This window comes from Hemiscyllium ocellatum, chromosome 26 (genome assembly GCF_020745735.1).
Source record: "Hemiscyllium ocellatum isolate sHemOce1 chromosome 26, sHemOce1.pat.X.cur, whole genome shotgun sequence".
Classification (NCBI taxonomy): Eukaryota; Metazoa; Chordata; class Chondrichthyes; order Orectolobiformes; family Hemiscylliidae; genus Hemiscyllium; species Hemiscyllium ocellatum.
The window spans coordinates 51309193-51334296 of record NC_083426.1 but is presented as its reverse complement, the minus strand read 5'-3'; the positions used below and the strand labels follow the sequence as shown (position 1 = coordinate 51334296).

General features: G+C 44.7%; 1 protein-coding gene across 2 annotated transcripts in view; it reads right to left on the bottom strand.

The window, feature by feature from the left end:
- Positions 1 to 24871, bottom strand: part of LOC132828469 (leukocyte surface antigen CD53-like) — a 61716-nt gene extending 36845 nt beyond the window's left edge. Inside the window, exon 1 of one of the 2 annotated variants that reach the window (XM_060845627.1) lies at positions 24611 to 24871. In XM_060845627.1, the coding sequence (XP_060701610.1) occupies positions 24611 to 24636 (26 nt within the window). In that variant the 5' untranslated portion in view covers positions 24637 to 24871. Of the gene's footprint in view, positions 1 to 7089; positions 7258 to 24610 lie in introns of those variants that run through there. The other variant, XM_060845629.1, reaches the window with a different exon arrangement.
- Positions 24872 to 25104: the final 233 nt, after the last annotated feature.

Genomic DNA, 25104 nt, shown 5'->3' with positions numbered 1-25104 from the left:
AAATCTAGCAGTGGATTAGGTTTTGGAGGAGGACGGGAGATAGTGGAGCAATGGAATTAGTTTATTATTGATAGAGAGGGCCCAGCCATTCGGGTTAGTGTCAGATTGATGCAGGGTTATGGGTAAAGAATAGAACAGTGAAATGGGCTCCGACAGTGCTGCTCTCCTCAATCAGAATGGCAACAAACAGGCACACATTGTAAATGTCACTTGGAGGGGCCGGTGTTGGACTGGGGTGACAAAGTCAAAACTCACACAACCCCCAGCTTATAGTCCGACAGGTTTAATTGGAGGCACTAGCTTTCGGAGCAACGCTCCTGATGAAGGAGCAGCGCTCCGAAAGCTAGTGCTTCCAAATAAACCTGTCGGACTATAAGCTGGTGTGTGACTTTCAACTTTGTAAATGTGGTCACTCATGTAGAAAGGTTATATGTAAATGCATGACGAGTCACCTGGCACAGTTAGAGGTCTGTACTAAACAGGAGGAAGGCGCAAGCAGCAAACTGAAAACAAAGGAACAGCGACCAGGCCTTACATTGTATCTGCTGATCACAACCCAGAGCTGCTCATCTCTGATGTGGTTTAAAGGGGCTGGTTATACCTCCTGGTTGGGCTAGGAGATGCGGGCTCCTTTGACCTAGATGGTATGAAGCTTACTGAGTGCTGCTGGAGCTGCCCCCATCCAGGCAAGTATGGAGAATCCATCACACTCCTGACTTGTGCCTTGTAGATGATGGGTAGAATTTGGGGAGTTGAGTTAATCAATGCAATATTTCTAACCCCTGACCTGCTCTTGTAGCCATGGTATTAATGCGGCGAATCCAGTTGAGTTTCTGATCAGTGGTGACCACTAAGATGTTGATAGTAATTGTAACATCATTAAATGTCAAGGAGTGTTGATTAGATTCTCTCATCTTGGAGATGGTCATTATCTGGTATCTATGTGGCATGAATGTTGCTTACCACATGTCAGCTGAAGCCTGGGTATTGTCCAGATCTTGCTGCATTTGAACATGGACAGCTTTAGCATCTGAGGAATCATGAATGGTGCTGAAAACTGTGAATCCTCAGTGAACATCTGACTTTAATGATGGAGGGAAGGTCATTGATGAAGCAGCTGAAGATGGTTGGGGCCTAGGATACTCCCCTGAGGGACTCCTGCAGAGATGTCCTGGAGCTAAGATGACTGACCCTGACATCCATAGAATATAGAGTCACGCAGCACGGAAACAGACCCTTCAGTCCAACCAGTCCATGCTGAACAATTCACACCAGGCCCAGAGGCTTGAATGTAATAATGTTTCAAGTGTTGATCCATGTACCTTTTAAAGACTATGACATTCCCTACCTCTATCTCTCCCACCGCCCTCTGACTGAGAACAAAATGTCTTCCCATCCCCTGTAAACCTCCTTCCCATTCACCTTCAAACTATGGCCCTCATTATTAACCCTTCAACTAAGGGGAACAGCTACTTCCTATCCACTCTGTCCAGGCACGTGATAATCTCATGCATCATTCTCACCATCCACAACTTCTTAGACACTGAAGCAGTCCGTGTTCAAATGCAACAAGATCTGGACAATGTCCAGGCTTGGGCTGACAAGTGACAAGTAACATTGATGCCACATAAATTCCAGGCAATGACTATCTCCAATAAGAGCAACTTTAACTGGCATTACCATCACTGAATCCCCAACTATCTTCATCTTGGGTTTACCATTGACCAGACTTTGAATTAGCCTTGCCACATAAATACAGTGGCTACAAGAGGAGGTAAGAGGCTGGGACCGCTGAGTACAGCACCTCCTGAACTCCCCAAAGCCAGTCCATCATCTACAAAGCACAAGTCAGGAGTGTGATGGAATACTCCCTGCTTGCCTGGGTGGGTGCAGCAGAATCAACACTCTAGAAGCTCAACACCATCCAGTACAAAGCAGCCCGCTGGATTGACACCACATCCACAAGCAACCACTCCCTCCACCACCAATGCTCAGTAGCAGCAGTGTGTACTATCTACAGGGTGCACTGCAGAAGCTCACCAAAGATCCTCAGGCAGCACCTTCCAAACCCACAACCACTTCCATCTTGAAGAACAACAGCAGCAGATCCATGGGGACACCAGCTCCTGCAAGTTCCATGCCAAGCCACTCACATGTCCTGACGTGGGAATATATCGCTGTTCCTTCAGTGTCACTGGGTCAAAATTCTGCAACTGCCGCCACAAGGACATTGTGGGTCAACCTACAGCAGGTGAACTGCAGCTCACCCTCACCACCTTCAGGGACGGACATAATGTGCTGGCCCAGCCAAAGAGGCCTGTGCCCCATTGTGAATGAAATAAAACCTCAATCAGGCCCCCTCCGTCCGGGTAAAATATGATTTGCTTTGTTCCTTTTCCTTTCTCCATCCATCTCCTTGAATCTCCAGTTACATTTGAGAGAATAGACAAACTTCAGCCACCACTTTAGGTTGGGTTAGCATATCTGGTCAATATGGACGGGTTGGACCAAAGGGTCTGTTTCCATGCTGTACATCTCTGTGACTCTATAATCCTGAACCGTCTTCCTATCTGCCAGCACGACTTCAGCCAGTGGACAGTCTGCCTCCTGACGCCATTGATTCCAGATTTACTAGGGCCACACTCAGGCTTGACATTAAGGGCTGTCCCTCTCCCCTCCCCTCTGGAATTCAGCCCTTTTGTCCATGTTTGACCCAAGGCCATAATGAGGTCAGGAGCTGAGTGACCCTGGGGGAGCCCAAACTGGGCCTCACTGAGCAGGTTATTGCTGAGCAGGTACGGCTTGCTAGCCCTGTTACTGACACCTTCCATCATGTTACTGGTGATGGAGGGTAGACTATTGGGGCGATAATTGGCTGGTTTGGATTTGTCCTGCTTTTTATAGACAACACATGCCTGAGCAATGTTCCACATTGTATGGTGGCTTTCGAGGTTGAACCTGTACTGGAACAGCTTGGCTAGGGGAGCAGCCTTGTCTGAGTCAACGTTAGATATTGTGTCCCAGAGATGTTTCCAGGAGCTGTAACACCATACTTTCTAACTGTTCCCCCCTTTACTTTCAAAGACCCCAAACATTTTTTTTTAACGTAGCAGTGATTTATTTGAATTCTTTCAATTTAGCTCACTACATCCTCCGCTCAAAATGTGATCTTCTCTGCACGAGGGAGACCAAGTACAATTTCCGATCATCAGCCCTACCCTCCATTTTGAGTCTGCTCCTGCGCATGTCTTGCCTTCATGAATATACTTTGATTAACGCCCACTGTGGATCATTACCATCACTCACTTTGCCTTGTGTTCTGTGACATCTGCAAATTCATTTCTCCCCACTCTCTGACATTTCCCCAGACCTTCCCTCCTAACCCAGTTACTCATTGCAGATTTTTAAAAATTGAAACCTACCACTTCCCCACTTCTCTTCAATTTTGAAGCCGAATCATAGTGTGAACTCTGTTCCCCTCTGCAGTTTCGCCAGCACTTTTTTGTATCAATTCTAGAGATAATTGAACTGATGACATAATATATAACCAACATCAGCTGAGGTAGCCTGAACTCAAATCATAATTGAACAGATCAGGGCTCAGAACAGAAAGGGGTTTAGTCCAATTGGTACCAATAAGAGTCACCTCAATGTCCATAAGACCATAAGACATAGGAGTGCAAGTAAGGCCATTCAGCCCATCGAGTCCACTCCGCCATTCAAACATGGCTGATGGGCATTTCAACTCCACTTACCCGCATTCTCCCTGTGGCTCTTAATTCCTTGTGACATCGAGAATGTTGATATATGTTAAGTCAAAAGTGTGGTGCTGGAAAAGCGCAGCAGGTCAGACAGCACCTGAGGAGCAGGGGAATCAACATTTTGGGCAAAAGCCCTTCATCAGGAATGGCTTTTGCCCGAAATGTTGATTTTCCTGCTCCTCGGATGCTGCCTGACCTGCTGTGCTTTTCCAGCACCACACTCTTGACTCTAATCTACAGCATCTGCAGTCCTCACACTTGCCCAATGTAAGTTGAGTGTCAGTTGCAGTTTCACAGTTCCTACAATCTAACAAACCACACTAACCGACCTCGTTACAAACACATCGCTCAAATTCAAGTCAAACATTTCCTGTTTTTTATCTTTGAAAAGTATTCTTTTCATTCTTTTCAAAATAACTAAAACCAACAATGCTAAAAATGACGTGACACTGGTACTTCAGTCCCAGAGAGCGCTCAATAGCATCTGAGGAGAGAGAGACCGAGTTAATGTTCCAGTGCGACTGTGTCAAAACTCAGTTTCTCTGGCTGTGATGACGCTGCCAGAGTTTTTCCAGTAATCTCTGTGTTTATTTCAGATCTCCAGCATCAGCAGTATTTTGTTTTTATATTAGTGATAAATTAGAGAAAAATCAGACTATCTACATGTTGCAAGCCGAATTTAGTTTCCCACTCAGAGAGGTGTCACTGGAATATTTTGAGGCTATCTACATGACAGAAAGAGAGCACTCAGTGATTGGGATGGGTTCCAGCTCTTGGAAGGAGCGATTGACTTTGCTGAAATCCCCCTAGTATTTCCCCGTGATTGGGCCACCTTCCTCATTTGAGTTTCTGTTTCACAGAAGGGTTTGTTGCATGTCTAATAACGGCCTTGTGTCGATAAAAAACCTGAACAAAGACAGCAATTTCCCTTAAAATTTCCAGATGATATAAAGTGTGGGGTTACCCTGGCAACAAGTCATTCTTCATGCACTGGCTCCTAAGTATGAGCAGAGAGGAGAAGCAGCTGCCCAAAGCCAGCAAGAACATCCTATACAGGAGCTCCCTCAATCCTTGACAGGGGTTAGACATATCCAAGTTCCCACAGGTCCCTCCTGACAACCCCAGGAAGAGGATGAGCAGGCACGAGGTAACAGTTTGAGGTCATAGGGTCATAGAGATGTACAGCACGGAAACAGACCCTTCGATCCAACCCATCCATGCCGACCAGGTATCCCAACCCAATCTAGTCCCACCTGCCAGCACCTGGCCCATATCCCTCCAAACCTTTCCTACCCATATACCCATCCAGATGCCTTTTAAATGTTGCAATTGTACCAGCCTCCACCACATCCTCTGGCAGCTCATTCCATACGTGTACCACCCTCTGGGTGTTGGGAGGCCCCTCTGAGGCAAGGCCACTGTTAAAATCATTTGAGATAAACCTGATCTCTCAGAGGGAACAGAGAGGCTTCCCAGAGAGAAAGACCATTAAGTGAAAGTAATACGTGGAAGTGAAGGCACTGGAACATGATTTTAATTGGAGCAGATAGGCCATTGGCTACTTTTACCGTCCTTCCTTTCTGGGATGTCTACGTGATCTACGTCTGACTAAGACATGCGTCAGCTGTATGACACTTGTACTTTTAAATCCTGTGACCTATGTATCCTGTCCCACGAGCTCCCTGATGAAGAAGCAGCACTCCAAAAGCTTGTATTTACAATTAAACCTGTTGGACGATAACCTGGTGGTGTGTGATTTTTAACTTTGTCCACCCCAGTCCAATCCCGGCACCAGCACGTGATAAGGGCCATTGACGAGAGAATAGAGTTGAAAAGACGTTGAAGGAAATTTGATAGAGGCGTTCAAAAATATGAAAAGTTATGCTGGAGACAATCAGTGAAACAGCTGAGGCCTAGTCAACCGATCTTAGACAGTGAGGAGATGGAGAGACATTTGTTAATGCAATAGGTCAGGAGGATCTGGGATGCACTGCCTGAAAGGTCAGTGGAAACTGTAACCTTTTTCTTATAAAGAGACCCAAACATTACATTCCCAAGTGTGTCCTCTACAGTGGGATTCATCACCTTCGGCCTGACTTTGTGGATTTGCTGTTGCTGAATAAATAACTAACGTTCAGAAAGGAGTAGATCAATACCCCTGGGTGAAATGTATAGGGCTATGGGTAAAAGCAGAAGAGTAGGATCACCTTCAATGACAGGCTACAAACGGCCAACTGCTGGGGACAGACTCTAACCCTGCCGAATCAAAACCTAATGTGAGCAGGGGGTCATTGAGATCACTGTCTGTAACACCGATCTGTTTATTTTTCTCCCAGCAATGTTAATGAGATGCAGAGTCAATCTGATTACAGCATGCAGTTGTCCGAAAGGCAGAGCAGGGGTTTCTTGGGAGGTTTCCTTTTGTTCAGCTGACCCCTTTGTGGAGTTTCGCAATCTTCACATTTTCAATATACTTTCTTTTCAAAAGAAAGACTTGCATTTATACTGTTTTGTTCACACACACTCACTGCATCCCAAAACAGTTCAAAATGTAGCCTCTGTCAGGTTGTAGGAAGCCTGGCAGTGAGTTTATACCTAGCCAGCCTATACCTACCTCCTGAAAACAGTAAAGAGATGATGACCTGTGCCTACGCTGTCATTTGAGGGATAAACTTTGGCCAGATGAAAATGGGGGAGCTCGTTGGCACGTCTTCCAAATAGTGCAGTGGAATTTATTTCTATGAGCAGCTGAGATGGCAGGTAGGCTCCAGGGATAACATCTCCCGCCAAACACAGCACGGTCCTGCTATGGACTTTGGTGTCAAAAGTCTCACATGTCCCTGGAGTGAGCCCAGACCGTGTGACTCTCAACAAGAGCGTTACCCCGGACCAAGTCTGTGCTTGTTCCTGTACAAACAGCAGGTCAGTTGAGAATCTCTCGCTGATTTGAGCAAAAGCTAAAACGTAGAAAAGACTGCTGTTTGGCTCATCAAACCATTCGATATGATAACGCTAATCATCCAACTCAATCCCCTGTTCCTGCTTTCTCCCCATACCCTTTGATCCTTTAACCCATGAACTATATCTAAGTCCCCCTTAATCATCCAATGCTTTGGTCTCATTGCTTTCTGTGCTAGTGAATTACACATGCTCATCACTGTCTGGGTAAAGAGATGTCTCTACTTCTCAGGCCTACCCTGTACCTTTAGACTGTGACCCCTAGTCATTGGGAACATTCTTCCTAATTTTTACCCTGTCTATTACTGTACCATCTCAGCGGAGTCCTGGACTCTCTCTGGGATCAGGAGCAATGTAAGATGATCAGTACCTTGTGTCCTTGGAACTCTCCTGCTAACTTCACTGACTCGAAGCCCTGGATCGTTCGCTGATCGTTCCGTTGTTGGACCCTGAAGCAAGTTTTTGCTAACTGTTTCTCGCTTTCAGTTTTTTGACAATGAGTTTCCCTTCCTGTAAGCCTGAGTTGGAGTGGGTGGAAGGTTATGATCAGCAACGCCTTGCGTCACAGCAGAGTGAAGGGCTGGTGTGTGAATATATTTATAGTTCAAGGAAATGGAAGTGAAGCAGTAGTTATACTTCCCTTATTACTGTGACTATTCTAATCCAGCATTCGGTAAATTTTGTCCAGTTTCATGTATATTGGTAAACTGGTTTCACTTAAGCAGGTTAAATTCAGCAACACATACAGAAAGACATTTTCTGCCAAGAGCTTCGAAATAAAACGAGAACTGCCAAAGCTGGCAATCCGAACTAGACACACAGTATGCTAGAGAAACTCAGCAGGGCGAGCAGCATCCTGTGGAGAGGAAACAGTTAACGTCAGGTATGACACCTCTTCAGAACTGGACTGAGAGTCGGGGACTAGACTCGATTCTTGCAGAGACTCTGAATGTTTGCTTCACTGAAGATGGAACAATGAGTGAATGACCCTATGTTAGCTTAGCAATCCATGAATATCTTAATTAAATGATGGATGACAATATCAATTCAATTGATTTATTGTTTAAGTATTTTTCGAGGAATACTATAAACCTTTGAACACTGTCATGATCTCGCAGTGCTATTTCAAATAGACTTTACCTTTGAATTCATTCCAACATTAAGACATATAAAAACATAGAACATAGAACATTACAGCGCAAAACAGGCCCTTCGGCCCTCTATGTTGTGCCTATCTGTGAAACCAAAATGAAGCCTATCTAACCTACATTATTCCATTTTCATCCATATGTCTATCCAATGCCCATTTAAATGCCCTTCAAGTTGGCGAGTCTACTACTGTTGCCGGAAGGCTGTTCCATGCCCCTACTACTCTCTGAGTAAAGAAACTACCACTGACATCTGTCCTATATCTATCACCCCTCAATTTACAGCTATGTTGCCTCATGCTAGCCATCACCATTTGAGGAAAAAGGCTCTCATTGTCCACCCTACCTGACCCTTTGATTATCTTATTTGTCTCAATTAAGTCACCTCTCGACCTTCTTCTCTCTAACAAAAACAGCCTCAAGTCCCACAGCCTTTCCTCACAAGCCCTACCCTCCATACCAGGCAACATCCTAGTAAATCACCTCTGAACCGTTTCCAAAACTTCCACATCCTTCCTATAATGCGGTGACCAGAACTGTACACAATACTCCAAGTGCGGCTGCACCAGAGTTTTGTACAGCTGCAGCATGACCTTGTGGCTCCGAAACTCACTCCCTCTACCAATAAAAGCTAACACACCGTATGCCTTCTTAACAACCTTATCTACCTGGGTGGCAACTTTCAAGGATCTATGTAGCTGGACATCAAGGTCTCTCTGCTCACCTACACTACCAAGAATCTCACCATTCTCCCAGTACTCTTTATTCCTGTTGCTCTGTCCAAAATGAATCATCTCACATGTTTCCACATTAAACTCCATTTGCCACCTCTCAGCCCAGCTCTGCAGCTTATCTATGTCCCTCTGTAACCTACAACATCCTTCAGCATGATCCGCAACTCTACTGATCTTAGTGTCATCTGCAAATTTACTAACCCATCCTTCTACGCCCTCATCCAGGTCATTTATAAAAATGACAACCAGTGGCCCCAGAACAGATCCTTGTGGTACACAACTAGTAACTAAACTCAGGGATGAACATTTCTCATCAACCACCATCCTCTGTCTTCTTTCAGCTAGCCAATTTCTGGTCCAAATTGCTAAATCACTCTCAATCCCAAGCCTCCATATTTGTGCCTACCGTGGGGAAGCTTATCAAACGACTTACAGTAATCCATATACACCACATCAACTACTTTCCCTTTATCCATATGTTTAGACACCTTCTCCAAGAACTCAGTAAGGTTTGTGAGACATGATCTACACTGCACAACACCGTGCTGACTATCCCGAATCAACTTAACCCTCTCTGGATGATTATAAATCCTATTTCTTATAATCTTTTCCAACACTTTACCCACACCGATATCAGGCTCACTGGTCTGTAATTACCCAGGTTGTCTCCACTCCCCTTCTTGAACAAGGGGACAACATTTGCTATCCTCCAGTCTTCTGGCACTATTCCTGTTGACAATAACGACATAAAGATCAAAACCAAAGGCTCAGCAATCTCTCCCCTGGTTTCCCAGAGAATCCTAGGATAAATCCCATCCAGTCCAGGGAACTTATCTATTTTCACACTTTCAAGAATTGCTAACACCTCCTCCTTATAAACCTCAATTCCATCTAGTCTAGTAGCCTGTATCTCAATATTCTCCTTGACAATGTTGTCTTTTTCCTGTGTGAATATTGACGAGAAATATTCATTTAGCACTTCCCCATCTCCTGTGACTCCATGCACAACTTCCCACTATTATCCTTGATTGGTCCTAATCTTACTCTAGTCATTCTTTTATTCCTGATATACGTATAAAAAGCCTGAGGGTTTTCCTTGATTCTATCCCCCAATGACTTCTCATGTCCCCTCCTGGCTCTTCTTAGCTAGCTCTCTCTTTAGGTCTTTCCTATCTAACTTATAACTCTCAAGTACCTTAACTGAGCCTTCATGTCTCATCCTAACATAAACCTTCTTCTGCCTCTTGACAAGAGATTCAACTTCTTTAGTAAACCACGGCTCCTGCGCTCGACAACTTCCTCCCTGCCTGACAGGTACATACGCATCAAGGATGTGTGGTGGCTGTTCCTTGAATAAGCTCACATTTCAACTCTGCCCATCCCCTGCAGTTTCCTTCCCCATCTTATGCATCCTAAACCTTGCCAAATCGCTTCATAATTGCCTTTCCCCCAGCTACAACTCTTGCCCAGCAGTATATACCTATCCCTTTCCATCACTAAAGTAAACATCACCGCATTGTGGTCATTATCACCAAAGTGCTCACCTACCTCCAAACCTAATGACTTGGTTCATTACTCAGTACCAAATCTAATTAATGTGCTTCGCCCCCTGTTGGCCTGTCAGGAAACCCTCCTGCACACACTGGACAAAAACTGACCCACCTAAAGTATTTGAACTATAGTATTCCCAACCAATATTTGGAAAGTTAAAGGCCCCCATTACAACTATCCTGTCACTCTCGCTCCTATTGAGGATCATCTTTGCTATCCTATCCATTACATCTCTGGAATGATTCAGAGGCCCAACAGGGTAACCTCTCCTTTCCTGTTTCTAATTTTAGCCAATACTACCTCAGTAGACGAGCCCTCAAACATCCTTTCTGCAACCATAATACTGTCCTTGACTAACAGTGCCACGCCTCCCCCTATTTTATCATCTTCTCTGTTCTGACTGAAACATCGTAACCCCGGAACCTGCAACAGCTATTCCAGTTGCTGCTCTTACCATGTCTCCGAAATAGCCACAACATCGAAGTCACAGGTACCGAAGCATGCAGCAAGTTCACCCACCTTCCTCTACATGCTTCTGGCGTTGAAGTAGACACACTTCAAACCAACGTCGTGCGTGCCTGTGCCATCTTGTGATCTTGAAATCTTAGTTCCGACCTCACTACTCTCAACCTCCCGTCTAGTCAAACTACAATTATGGTTCCCATCCGCCTGTTGAATTAGATTAAACCCAACAAGAAATAAAACAAGCAAATACACCAAAGCGCTTAACAGGGGTGTTACTGGTCTGCATAATGAGACATTAGGGACAGGAGGTATGTTGTTAGATTATTCTAAAGGAGGGAATGCCAGGTATAGAGCGAGTGAGGGATTAAAGGAGGGAATGTCAGGTATAGAGAGAGTGTGGGATAAAAGGGGGGAATGCCAGGTATAGAGAGAGTGAGGGATTAAAGGGGGGAATGTCAGGTATAGAGAGAGTGAAGGATTAAAGGGGGGAATGTCAGGTATAGAGAGAGTGAGGGATTAAAGGGGGGAATGTCAGGTATAAAGAGAGTGAAGGATTAAAGGGGGGAATGCCAGGTATAGAGAGGGTGAGGGATTAAAGGAGGGAATGTCAGGTATAGAGAGAGTGTGGGATTAAAGGGGGGAATGGCAGGTACAGAGAGAGTGAGGGATTAAACGGGGGAATGTCAGTTATAAAGAGAGTGAGGGATTAAAGGGGGGAATGTCAGGTATAGAGAGAGTGAGGGATTAAAGGGGGGAATGGCAGGTACAGAGAGAGTGAGGGATTAAAGGGGGGAATGTCAGGTATAGAGAGAGTGTGGCATTAAAGGGGGGAATGTCAGGTATAGAGAGAGTGAGGGATTACAGATGTTTCAGTAAGATTAGGGAGGGTGGTAAAAAAGGAGGGGGGGTGGCGTTGCTAATTAGAAATGGTATAACGGCTGCAGAAAGGAAGTTTGAGGGGGATCTGCCTTTGGAGGTAGTATGTGCTGAAGTCAGAAATAGGAAAGGAGCAGTCACCTTGTTGGGTGTTTACTATAGGCCCCCCCAATAGCAGCAGAGATGTGGAGAAACAGATTGGGAAACAGATTTTGGAAAGGTGCAGAAGCCACAGGGTAGTAGTCATGGGCGACTTCAACTTCCCAAATATTGATTGGAAGCTCTTTAGATCAAGTAGATTGGACGGGGCGGTGTTTGTGCAGTGTGTCCAGGAAGCTTTTCTAACTCAGTATGTAGATTGTCCAACCAGAGGGGAGGCCATATTGCATTTGGTACTCGGTAACGAACCGGGACACGTGATGGGCTTGTTAGTGGGTGAGCATTTTGGTGATGGTGACCACAATTCTGTGACTTTCACCTTGGTTATGGAGAGAGATAGGTGTGTGCAACAGGGTAGATTTTACAATTGGGGGAAGGGAAATTATGATGCTGTAAGACAGGATCTGAGGAGCATAAGTTGGGAGCATAGGCTGTCAGGGAAGGATGTGGTGGAAATGTGGAATTTTTTCAAGGAACAGATACGGCATGTCCTTGATATGTATGTACCTGTCAGGCAGGAAAGAGATGGTCGTGTGAGGGAACCTTGGTTGATGAGGGAGGTTGAATGTCTAGTAAAGAGGAAGAAGGAGGCTTACATAAGGTTGAGGAAACAGGGTTCAGACAGAGCAGTGGAGGGATACAGGATAGCCAGAAGGGACCTGAAGAAAGGGATTAGGAGAGCTAAGAGAGGACATGAAAAATCCTTGGCGGATAGGATCAAGGATAACCCCAAGGCATTTTATGCGTATGTTAGAAACATGAGAATGATGAGAACGAGGGTAGGTCTGATCAAGGACAGTAGTGGGAGACTGTGTATTGAGTCGGAAGAGATAGGAGAGGTCTTGAATGAGTACTTTTCTTCAGTATTTACGAAGGAGAGGGATCGTATTGTTGAAGAGGAGAGTGTGAAACGGACTGGTAAGTTAGAAGAGATACTTGTTAGGAAGGAAGATGTGTTGGACATTTTGAACAACTTGAGGATAGACAAGTCCCCCGGGCCTGACGGGATATATCCTAGGATTATGTGGGAAGCAAGAGAGGAAATTGCAGTACCGTTGGCAATGATCTTTTCGTCTTCACTGTCAACGGGGGTGGTACCAGGGGACTGGAGAGTAGCGAATGTTGTGCCCCTGTTCAAAAAAGGGAATAGGGATAACCCCGGGAATTACAGGCCAGTTAGTCTTACTTCTGTGGTAGGCAAAGTAATGGAAAGGGTACTGAGGGATAGGGTTTATGAGTATCTGGAAAGACACTGCTTGATTAGGGACAGCCAGCACGGATTTGTGAAGGGTAGGTCTTGCCTTACAAGTCTTATTGAATTCTTTGAGGAGGTAACCAAGCATGTGGATGAGGGTAGAGCAGTGGATGTAGTGTACATGGATTTTAGTAAGGCATTTGATAAGGTTCCCCATGGTAGGCTTATGCGGAAAGTCAGGAGGCATGGGATAGAGGGAAATTTGGCCAATTGGATAGAAAACTGGCTAACCGGTCGAAGTCAGAGAGTGGTGGTAGATGGTAAATATTCAGCCTGGAGCCCAGTTACAAGTGGAGTTCCGCAGGGATCAGTTCTGGGTCCTCTGCTGTTTGTAATTTTTATTAATGACTTGGATGGGGGAGTCGAAGGGTGGGTCAGTAAATTTGCAGATGATACGAAGATTGGTGGGGTTGTGGACAGTGAGGAGGGCTGTTGTCGGCTGCAAAGGGACTTAGATATGATGCAGAGCTGGGCTGAGGAGTGGCAGATGGAGTTCAACCCTGCCAAGTGTGAGGTTGTCCATTTTGGAAGAACAAATAAGAATGCGGAATACAGGGTTAACGGTAGGGTTCTTAGTCAGGTGGAGGAACAGAGGGATCTTGGGGTCTATGTACATAGATCTTTGAAAGTTGCCACTCAGGTGGATAGAGCTTGTAAGAAGGCCTATGGTGTATTAGCGTTCATTAGCAGAGGGATTGAATTCAAGAGTCGTGAAGTGATGTTGCAGCTGTACAGGACTTTGGTAAGACCACATTTGGAGTACTGTGTGCAGTTCTGGTCGCCTCACTTTAGGAAAGATGTGGAAGCTTTGGAGAGGGTGCAGAGAAGATTTACCAGGATGTTGCCTGGAATGGAGAATAGGTCGTACGAGGATAGGTTGAGAGTGCTAGGCCTTTTCTCGTTGGAACGGCGAAGGATAAGGGGTGACTTGATAGAGGTTTATAAGATGATCAGAGGAATAGATAGAGTAGACAGTCAGAAACTTTTTCCCCGGGTACAACAGAGTGTTACAAGGGGGCATAAATTTAAGGTAAAGGGTGGAAGGTATAGGGGAGATGTCAGGGGTGGGTTCTTTACCCAGAGAGTGGTGGGGGCATGGAATGTGCTGCCCGTGGGAGTGGTAGAGTCAGAATCACTGGTGACCTTTAAGCGGCAATTGGATAGGTACATGGATGGGTGCTTAAGCTAGGACAAATGTTCGGCACAACATCGTGGGCCGAAGGGCCTGTTCTGTGCTGTATTGTTCTATGTTCTATGTTCTAGTGAGGGATTAAAGGGCGGAATGTCAGGTATAGAGAGAGTGAGGGATTAAAGGAGGGAATGTCAGGTATAGAGCGAGTGAGGGATTAAAGGGGGGAATGTCAGGTACAGAGAGAGTGAGGGATTAAAGGAGTGAATGCCAGGTATAGAGAGAGTGAGGGATTAAAGGGGGGAATGTCAGGTATAGAGAGAGTGAGGGATTAAAGGGGGGAATGTCAAGTACAGAGAGAGTGAGGGATTAAAGGGGGGAATGTCAGGTATAGAGAGAGTGAGGGATTAAAGGAGTGAATGTCAGGTATAGAGAGAGTGAGGGATTAAAGGGGGGAGTGTCAGGTATAGAGAGAGTGAGGGATTAAAGGGGGGAATGCCAGGTGTAGAGAGAGTGAGGGATTAAAGGAGTGAATGTCAGGGTACTAAAGGCACTCCTGTCATTACCAGTTCACATCAGGAGTGTACTCCAGGCTTGAGTGGGGAGTGTGCAGATATTGTGAAGGCAAATGGGGACATAGGAGAAAATAGAGATCAGGAGAGGCTAGAGAAACTGTGGGATTTGTAAACAAATAGAGTTTTTAAACAAGAATGAAAGATTTCAAATGGAGAAAATTTGAGAAGATGATAGTTGATCGAGAAATGTACCAAGGAATGGGAGGGTGAGCACACACTCAATCAACAGGATTTAAACATCTATCAATCAGTATCTCTACCTATAATGTTATAAAGACAGGTTTTGTCTGTCTTTCAGCTTTTAGCTATGCCTCACATCCGGAAGGAACGCGTGCTCTAATGCAGCTTTTGTTGCCATGCATTAACACATGTTTCTCCAGGTCCTGCCACATCCAGTCGTGAATGGTGGTGGGCAATAAAACAGCACACTGGGGGAGGAAGCTGCACAAATATCCCCATCCTCAATGACGGAGGAGCCCAGCACACCAGGACAAAAGATAAAGCAGAAGCCTCCGCAGCATTCTTCAGCCAGCAGTACCGGGTGGATGATCCATCTCCGTCTCCTCGATTGGTCCCCAGCGTTACAGATACCTAGCCAATTTGATTCACTCCACGTGATATCAAGAAACAGTTGGAGGAACTGGATACTGCAAAGGCAATGGGCCCTGACAATATTCCCGTAATGGTACTGAAGACTTGTGCTCCAGAAATTGCCACTCCCCTCACCAAGCCATTCCAGTATTGTTACAACAGTTCTGTACACTGGGCAAAATTGCCCAGGTATGTCCCGTATACAAAAAGCTGGACAAATTCAACCCAGCCAATTATCGCCCCAATAGTCTACCCTCCATCACCAGTAACATGATGGACGGTGTCAGTAACAGGGCTAGCAAGCAGCACCTGCTCAGCAATAACCTGCTCAGTGAGGCCCAGTTTGGGCTCCCCCAGGGTCACTCAGCTCCTGACCTCATTACAGCCTTGGGTCAAACATGGACACAAGGGCTGAATTCCAGAGGGAAGGGGAGAGGGACAGCCCTTGACATCAAGGCTGTATTCAACCGAGAGAGCCCAAACAAAATATCAATGGATATCAGAGGGAAAAGTCTCTGCTGGTTAGAGTCATACCCGGAACACAGGAAGATGGTTGTGGTTGTTGGAGATCAGTCATCTCAGCTCCAGGACATCTCTGCAGGAGTTCCTCAGGCGAGTGTCCCAGCTGCTTCATCAATGACCTTCCTTTCATCATCAGGTCAGAAGCCGGGATGTTTGCTGATGATTACACAATGTTCAGAACTTTTGGTGACTCCTCAGATACTGAAGCAGTCTAATGTTTTGGGCTATGGTTCCTGCTTTCAGCCATGCTAACTGGCCGAATGGAATATTGACCTCAGCGCTGCCATCAACTTTAATTTTGACATGATATTTTTACAAAGTCGTAAGCATGTATGGTCACTTTAAGATAGAAAGTGCTTTTATGAATTTAAAGTGCACCACAGCTGCCAGCTAAAGGTCAGGCTGTACCAAACGTAGCAATTGGCTAGTAAACAGATACCTGAGTTTTGGTGGCTGTTTTGACAACAATTTAAGTTTAACCAATTAGTTTAAATTATGCCCAGGGTGCCAGAAGCCAATGATATTTGAATTTTATTGTATTGGCACCTGGAAATCCATCAAATTATAAGAATTTAATGCGGCATGGGGGTATATAAACATGGTATTTAGAAAATTAAAGAGACATTGATTAGCTGAGCAACTGCTATAGAGTCAAAGAACTAAGAAATTAGAAAACACTCTCTATCAAAGGTACCTTTTCATGTAAAACATACTTGCAGTAAAAAAAAGAAGATGATGACCCAGGGAGATCATCAGCTGGAATTTGAAGACAGTAGAAAAGACAGAGACTGTGTGGTCTTGAGATTAAGTTAATGTAGTGTTTAATAAGGGTGTTATTGGCTCAACATATTTTTACAGAGTTGGGGTCGGAGAGTGAGCAGTCAAGAAAAGAGGAGCTGGGATTTGTGAATAGTTGCTGTTTAGTGTTCACTATTAGAGTTGAGAAAATAAATTGTTATCTTTCTTTGAATGGTGGAATTTAGGAGTTTTCTGTCCCTCATATTTTAACAGATTACAAGGTGAAGTGAGCTTTTCTGGGTGTTTGGTTTAATTAACAGAGGGGTTCGATTTCCACGCTGTAACAGTCTGGGATTTGGACAGGTTTGGGATCCAGTCTGGGATTTGGTCGGTTTGGACAGTTCCCATCTGGGATTTGGACAGGTTTGGACAGTTCCCGTCCGGGATTTGGTCAGTTTTGGACAGATCCCGTCTGGGATTTGGACAGGTTTGGACAGATCCTGTCTGGGATTTGGTCAGATTTGGACAAACCCTGTCCGGGATTTGATCAGGCTTGGACAGATCCCGTCCGGGATTTGGTCAGTTTTGGACAGATCCTGTCTGGGATTTGGTCAGGCTTGGACAGATCCCGTCCGGGATTTGGTCAGTTTTGGACAGATCCCGTCTGGGATTTGGACAGGTTTGGACAGATCCCGTCTGGGATTTGGTCAGTTTTGGACAGATCCTGTCTGGGATTTGGTCAGTTTTGGACAGACCCTGTCTGGGATTTGGACAGGCTTGGACAGATCCTGTCTGGGATTTGGTCAGTTTTGGACAGATCCTGTCTGGGATTTGGACAGGCTTGGACAGATCCTGTCTGGGATTTGGACAGGCTTGGACCGATTTCGGGTACAAAATGTCCCAGCAGGTTTAAACACTTGATGATCAGTGTCCTCGATCTTTAACTTAATCTTAAGTGAGAAAATGTGTTTAGTTTCTATTACTTGTGGTTAGTTAAATTAAAAGTGAGGGTAATGGATCTTAACATGGATAAACAGGTCCTGGGGTTTGAAGATGCTTCCCAAATTTGCCAATAAAGTTTAGAAAGACAGAGGAAGGACTTACTTTTAGAATCAGCAAATTGGTTGGAATTGGGTTTAACCAGGGACCAAAGGAAAGCTGAGTTTGTAATGGAGTTGGTCACCGAGGTGTATCAGAGAAACGGACAAGTGCAGTGGAGTTAGAAAAACTCAAATTACGAAGATAAAGAAAAGGAGAGAAAGCTCTTAACTGGGCAAAAGGAGAGAGAGAATTTGAACTTCAGAAATTGCAAATTAGTCAGGAAAGTCAAGTGAACAGGGTGAAGACGAAGGAAGAAGGTTGCGATGCGTACAAATATGTTAAAACTTTGCCACATTGTGATGAGAAAGATGTCGAAGCCTTTCTTTATTTCATTTGGAAAACTGGCTTGGCAGATGGACTGGTCCGAGTGGTTAATGCTAGTTCAGACTAAGCCGGTCGGCAGAGTTAGTGAGGTATCTGCAGTGCTGTCTGATGAGGGATCAAGAGATTATGAAGCTGCTACACAGGCTATTTTGAGAGTTTATGAATTGGTACCAGAAGCATATAGACAACAGTTCAGAGACATAAAGAAGGAACTAGGTCAGATTTATACTGAGTTCAAAAGAATGAAACAGCGATTTTGATAGATGGGTTTCGCCCTTAGAAATAGATAAGACCTATGAGGCTCTCAGAGAGATTATTTGGCTGGAGGAGTTTAAAAACTCACTTCTAGAGATGATAAGAATTCATGTGGAGGGACAGAAAGTTCAAGAAATGAGAAGAGCAGCAGAGGTGGAGATGAATATGAATTGGTGCATCAGGCAAAGTTTAGCTTCCGGCAAGAATTTCATCCTGTGAGGGATAGAAGTTGGGAGAAGGGGAGATCCTACACTACAAAACAAAGATTAGAGCACACTGTAATAGTTTACCACAGGTTAAAAAAGAAGCCCAAGGTAGTGAAAAGCCTCAGTGTTTCCACTGTGGTAAGGTGGGACATATAAAATCTCAGTACATACTTCTGCCCATATAAGATCACAGTGCCCACTTCTGTCCATATAAAATCACAGTATACTGGTCATTAAAGCAATGTGCTGTGGGAAGAGATGTGGTAAAAGAGGCTAAGCTGGAGGATTAAATGAAAGTAGTTAAGGAAACCCCAAGAAAAGTTGAGGAGCTGCAGGAGAGTGCATAGCCTCGGCAGGGGCTGGGTACGGAGTTAGTGCCTGATCTCTATAAGGAATTCAGATTATGTGAATGAAGATTACTCAGGAAGGACAGGAGAGATGGGAAAGAGGTTCCAATGTTGAGAGATATGGGTGCTCATCAGACTCTAATACCAAGAGATGAAAGTATTTGCACTCTTTCTGACCTGTTACCCGAGAGAGTGGTAATGTTTGGGACAGATTGACAGAAATGTAGCATTCCACTGTATAAGATCAGGTTGGAGAACCACATCAAAACTGGGAAAGTAACAGTGGGAGTGAGTGACAGAATGTCCGTTCCAAGAATTCAGTTTGTTCTTGGGAATGATTTAGCAGGATCCAAAGTGGGAGTGACACCCCTTGTGGTGGAGGAGCCAAAGAAAGGCCAAGGGACTGAGGAGTTAAAAGAAAAATACCTAGGATTTTTCCAGACTGGGTAGTAAAAAGATCCTACTGTCATAAGTTACAGCAAGTAGGAAAAGCTAAAGAGAAAGTCAAAAGAGTTGAGGTTCAGTTAGCAGACACCATGTCTGATGTAATGGTACAGAAAAGGCAGGAATAGGTAGAGGGCCAGACAGAAGTGTTTAGTCCTGAAAGACTAATAGACTTACAACAGAAAGATGAGACAATAAAAGACATGTATTGATGCATACTCAGAACAGGAATCAAAACATATTTCCAAGGTTTAGTATCTTCAGGATAGAATCCTAAGATGAAAATGGAGACCACAGCAGGTTAATGCAGAGGAGAAATGGGCGGAGGTGCACCAGATTGTGTTCCCAGTAGCATGCAGGTAAGAAGGATTATGGGTAGCACATGAATTACCAGTGGAAGGTCATCTAAGTTTGAGGAAGAGGTGAAAGTGAGGACTGCAGATGCTGGAGATCAGAGTCGAAAAGTGTGGTGCTGGAAAAACGCAGCAGGTCAGGCAGATCTGAGGAGCAGGAGAATCGATGTTTCGAGCATAAGCCCTTCATCAGGAATTCCTGCTTGTGCTCAAAATGTCAATTCTCCTGCTCCTCGGATGCTCCCCGACTGGCTGTGCTTTTCCAGCACCACACTTTTTGAGTAGATTTGAGGAAGACTCAGTCTAAGGTACAAAAGCACTTCTATTGACCTGGACTGCACACGGATGTGGTTCAGTTTTGCTGTACATCTCATATGTGCCAAATGCTCAGCCATCTGTCAGAATAATAGGATGGTTATGGAAGGAGATTTTAACTTTCCAAACATCGACTGGGACTGCCTTAGTGTTAGGGGTTCAGATGGAGAGGAATTTGTTAAGTACACAAAAATTTTCTGATTCAGTATGTGGATGTATCTACTAGAGAAGGTGCAAAACTTGACCTATCCTTAGGAAAAAAAGGCAGGGCAAGTGATTGAGGTGTCAGTGGGGGAGCACTTTGGGGCCAGCAACTATAATTCTATTAGATTTAAAATAGTGATGGGAAAGGATAGACTAAATCTAAAAGCTGAAGTTCTAAATTGGAGAAAGGCCAATTTTGATAGGATTGGGCAAGAACATTCAAAAGCTGTTTGGGGGCAGATGTTCACAGGTAAAGGGACGGCTGGAAAATGGGAAGCCTTCAGAAATGAGATAACGAGAATCCAAAGAAAGTATATTCCTGTCAGGGTGAAAGGGAAGGTTGGTAGGTATAGGGAATGCTGGATGACTAAAGAAATTGAGGGTTTGGTTAAGCAAAAGAAGGAAGCATAAGTCAGGTATAGACAGGATAGATCGAGTGAATCCATAGAAGAGTATAAAGCAGTAGGAGTATACTTAAGAGGGAAATCAGGAGGGCAAAAAGGGGACATGAGATAGCGTTGGCAAATAGAATTAAGGAGAATCCAAAGAGTTTTTACAAATATATTAAGGACAAAAGGGTAACTCGGGAGAGAATAGGGCCCCTCAAAGATCCTGAGTTCAACTTCCTGAAGAAGGGCTCATGCCCGAAATGTCAATTCTCCTGCTCCTTGGATGCTGCCTGACCTGCTGCGCTTTTCCAGCAACACATTTTCAGCCCCTCCAAGATCAGCAAGGCGGCCTTTGTGTGGAGCCACAGAAAATGGGGGAGATACTAAGTGAGTATTTTGCATCAGTATTTACTGTGGAAAATGATATGGAAGATATAGACTGTAGGGAAATAGATGGTGGCATCTTGCAAAATGTCCAGATTACAGAGGAGGAAGTGCTGGATGTCTTGAAACAGTTAAAGGTGGATAAATCCCCAGGACCTGACCAGGTGTACCCGAGAACTCTGTGGGAAGCTAGAGAAGTGATTGCTGGGCCTCTTGCTGAGATATTTGTATCATCGATAGTCACAGGTGAGGTGCCGGAAGACTGGAGGTTGGCTAACGTGATGCCACTGTTTAAGAAGGGCGGTAAGGACAAGCCAGGGAACTATAGACCAGTGAGCTTGACATCGGTGATGGGCAAGTTGTTGGAGGGAATCCTGAGGGTCAGGATGTACATGTATTTGGAAAGGCAAGGATGGATTAGGGATGATCAACATGGCTTATTGGGTGGGAAATCATGTCTCACAAACTTGATTGAGTTTTTTGAGGAAGTAACAAAGAGGATTGATGAGGGCAGAGCTGTAGATGTGATCTATATGGACTTCAGTAAGGTGTTTGACAAGGTTCTCCATGGGAGACTGATTAGCAAGGTTAGATCTCATGGAATACAGGGAGAACTAGCCATTTGGATACAGAACTGGCTCAAAGGTAGAAGACAGAGGGTGGTGGTGGAGGGTTGTTTTTCAGACTGGCAGCCTGTGACCAGTGGAGTGCCACAAGGATCAGTGCTGGGTCCTCTACTTTTCGTCATTTACATAAATGATTTGGATGTGAACATAAGAGATACAGTTAGTAAGTTTGCAGATGACACCAAAATTGGAGGTGTAGTGGACAGCGAAGAGGGTTATCTCAGATTACAACAGGATCTGAACCAGATGGGCCAATGGGCTGAGAAATGGCAGATGGAGTTTAATTCAGATAAATGCAAGGTGCTGCATTTTGGGAAAGCAAATCTTAGCAGGTCTTATACACTTAATGGTAAGGTCCTAGGGAGTGTTGCTGAACAAAGAGACCTTGGAGTGCAGGTTCATAGCTCCTTGAAAGTGGAGTCGCGGGTGGATAGGATAGTGAAGAAGGCGCTTGGTATGCTTTCCTTTATTGGTCAGAGTATTGAGTACAGGGTTGGGAGGTTATGTTGCGGCTGTACAGGATATTGGTTAGGCCACTGTTGGGATATTGCGAGAACAGACGCAAGTCAAACAGTCAGGGCAGGCAGGGACAAAGCAGAGATCAAGGTAGGACTGATAAATTAAGCTGCATTTATTTCAATGCAAGGGGCCTAACAGGGAAGGTAGATCAACACAGGGCATGGTTAGGAACATGGGAGTGGGATATCATAGCAATTACAGAAACATGGCTCAGGGATGGGCAGGACTGGCAGCTTAATGTTCCAGGATACAAATGCTACAGGAAGGATAGAAAGGGAGTGCAAGAGAGGAGGGGGAGTCGTGCTTTTGATAAGGGATAGAATTACAGCCGTATGGAGGGAAGCTATTTGGATTAAACTGAGAAATCAGAAAGGGATGATCACCTTATTGGGATTGTATTACAGATTCCCTAATAGTCAGAGGGAAATTGAGAAACAAATTTGTAAGGAGATCACAGCTATCTGTGAGAAAAATATGGTGGTTATGGTAGGGGATTTGGAAAAGCTGGTAGGTATAGGGAATGCTGGATGACTAAAGGAATTGAGGGTTTGGTTAAGAAAAAGAAGGAAGCATATGTCAGGTATAGACATGATGGATCAAATGAATCCTTAGAAGAGTATAAAGGCAGTAGGAATATACTTAAGAGGGAAATCAGGAGGGCAAAAAGGGGACATGAGGATAGCTTTGGCAAATAGAATTAATGAAAATCCAAAGGGCTTTTACAAATACATTAAGGACAAAAGGAAAACTAGGGAGAGAATAGGGCCCCTCAAAGATCAGCAAGGCGGCCTTTGTGTGGAGCCACAGGAGAATGGGAAGATACTTAAAGAGTATTTTGCATCAGTATTTACTGTGGAAAAGGACATGGAAGGTATAGACTGAAGGGAAATAGATGGTGACATTTGTGGAGTCAGTGTGCCTACGATGGGCTGAATGTCCTCACTCTATGCCCTGACACTTGTATGATTTTGAGAGAATATAACGATCAGCCCCTGGCCTTCAGGTTATTACCCATTTGCTGAATCCCTCGGTAACAGTATTGGGGCTGATACCTTGTCACATCCTCAAGGGCAGTAAGGGATTTGTAACAAATTCTGACTTTGCCAACATTATTCACATGGAAGAACTTTTCTCAATGTCCCCCCAACCATTCTTTGCTCTTAATGCTCTCAAAGTTTCTTCTGAGTAATAATCACTATGGTGGAATTGTATGTGGTAATTAGGGAGAGGATTCCTTGCCCATGATTGGCCAGATGCTATGAGACTCCTTAGTGATCCAAGTTAATGTTGAGGACTCTCAGGATAACACCTTTCCACTGTGTGTCGCCTGTGCTGGGGCTGCCTAGCAATGGGACAGGACGCGTCTAGGGATGGTGATGGTGCTGCCTGGGACATAGAATCATCCCCTATAGACAGTCAGTAAGACAATGTCAGGCTGTTGGTTGTCTAGTTTGTGAGACAGCTCTTCAGGTTTGGCACAAAGCAGCAGAGTGTGCTTTTGTTGCATCTGGGTGTATGTTGAAGGTGAGTTTTATTCTTACCAGAACAATTTGCATGTTCTCCCCGTGTCTGTGTGGGTTTCTGTTGGATGCTGTTGGTGACTCCTTCCACAGTGTTTGGTGGATTGGCTGTGCTACCTTGTCCTGTAGTGTCTAGGGATATATAGGCTTGATAAATGTGAGGTCATGGGGTTCGGGTGGAGGTGTGAGCCCATGTGGGAAGCTCTTCAGAGGATTGGTACTGACCTGATGGGCTGAATGGCTTCTTTCCATATTGTAGGGATTCTCTGAAATGATAATCTATCATTCCAGTTTTGATCCAACTGAGTTGCTTGTTAGGGCTTATTTAAGGTACAGTTAGTCTACCATATTGCTATGGGTCTGGAGTCACATGTAGACCAGACCAGGTAAGGATGGAGGATCAATGAAGGAACTGGCTCTTCACAATTTCATGGACATCATTCCAGATGTATTTCATAGATTAAATTTAAACTCCCCAGCTGTTGAGGTAGGATCTGAATTTCTCTCTCCAGGATATTAATTCAGATTTATGATCTGGCAATTATATCCATTATGTACCATTCCCTACAACGATAGTGCAAGTATCTAATGACTGCTTGATGGTGACTCAGTTACAGGTCTGAATGACGGAGTCACTAAGGAAACAACCCAGTCCGTTGGCCTGTTGCACAACTGCTGAGAAACGGCCTACCTTCAGCTGTGTGTGGGAAGTAGTCACGAGGATAGAATTGAAAGTTAGTTCCGAGTTCAGTTCCACCCCAATCAGTTTCCTCTTTCACTGCTGCATGCTTGAGAGAGAAAGTGATATTGTGATCGTTTGACTGGGCGAGCAACTTTGAGGCCTAATGAATCTGGGATCTAATCCCATGATTGGAGCTAACTGAATTTAAAATCAAATCGTGTATCTGGAGTTGGAAGCTTTTATCAGTACAAGGGACCATCACGGTTATCATTGCCTCTCATAGACAGATTGGATTCTCTAAGCCCCCTTAATGAGGCAAATTTGCCATGCTTTCTTCGTCTGGCCTACAGCGCCGTGGTTGACCTGTGAAATGGCTGATCAAACAACTCAATTCAAGGGCAATTAGGAATGGGCAAATAACCTCTGACCTTGCCAGTGACACACATGTCAGACAAAGGAAGAAAAAGATCACGGTTTACCCGGAAGCAGCGTTTGTTCCATCCATCAGTGTTTACTCAGCGAGTCTCATACTGTTGTAGGCTTGGACCTTGACTGAAGGCCGGGTCAACGTGACAAGAAGCTGAGCGACTGTCAGTAAAAAAACCTCAATGACCATGCCATGTGTCCCAAAATGTTGACGGCCAGTATCCTCTTCCCTAACCTCAGTCCATGCTGGAAACTGGCACCTGCCTGGGTTCAGTAGATGAGTTGCCATAAACTTCTAAACCAGCCAGCGGCCTTCACTCAGAGCCACAGTCTACTATTAGCTTCATAAAAGAAGGTCAGTGTGAACCCACCAGACCTTGTTTGCTCCAGATTTTACAGGAACTGAAATGAGTTATTTCCGTGAGCAGGGTATTTTTCACTCTTTATTTTGGGTTCTTTCTCTTAAACTTCTGCTTTCTTATTTAATTGCTTGGTATGTTGATGGAAACATGGCCCTTGATGCCATCGAATCTGATAGCCCCACTGC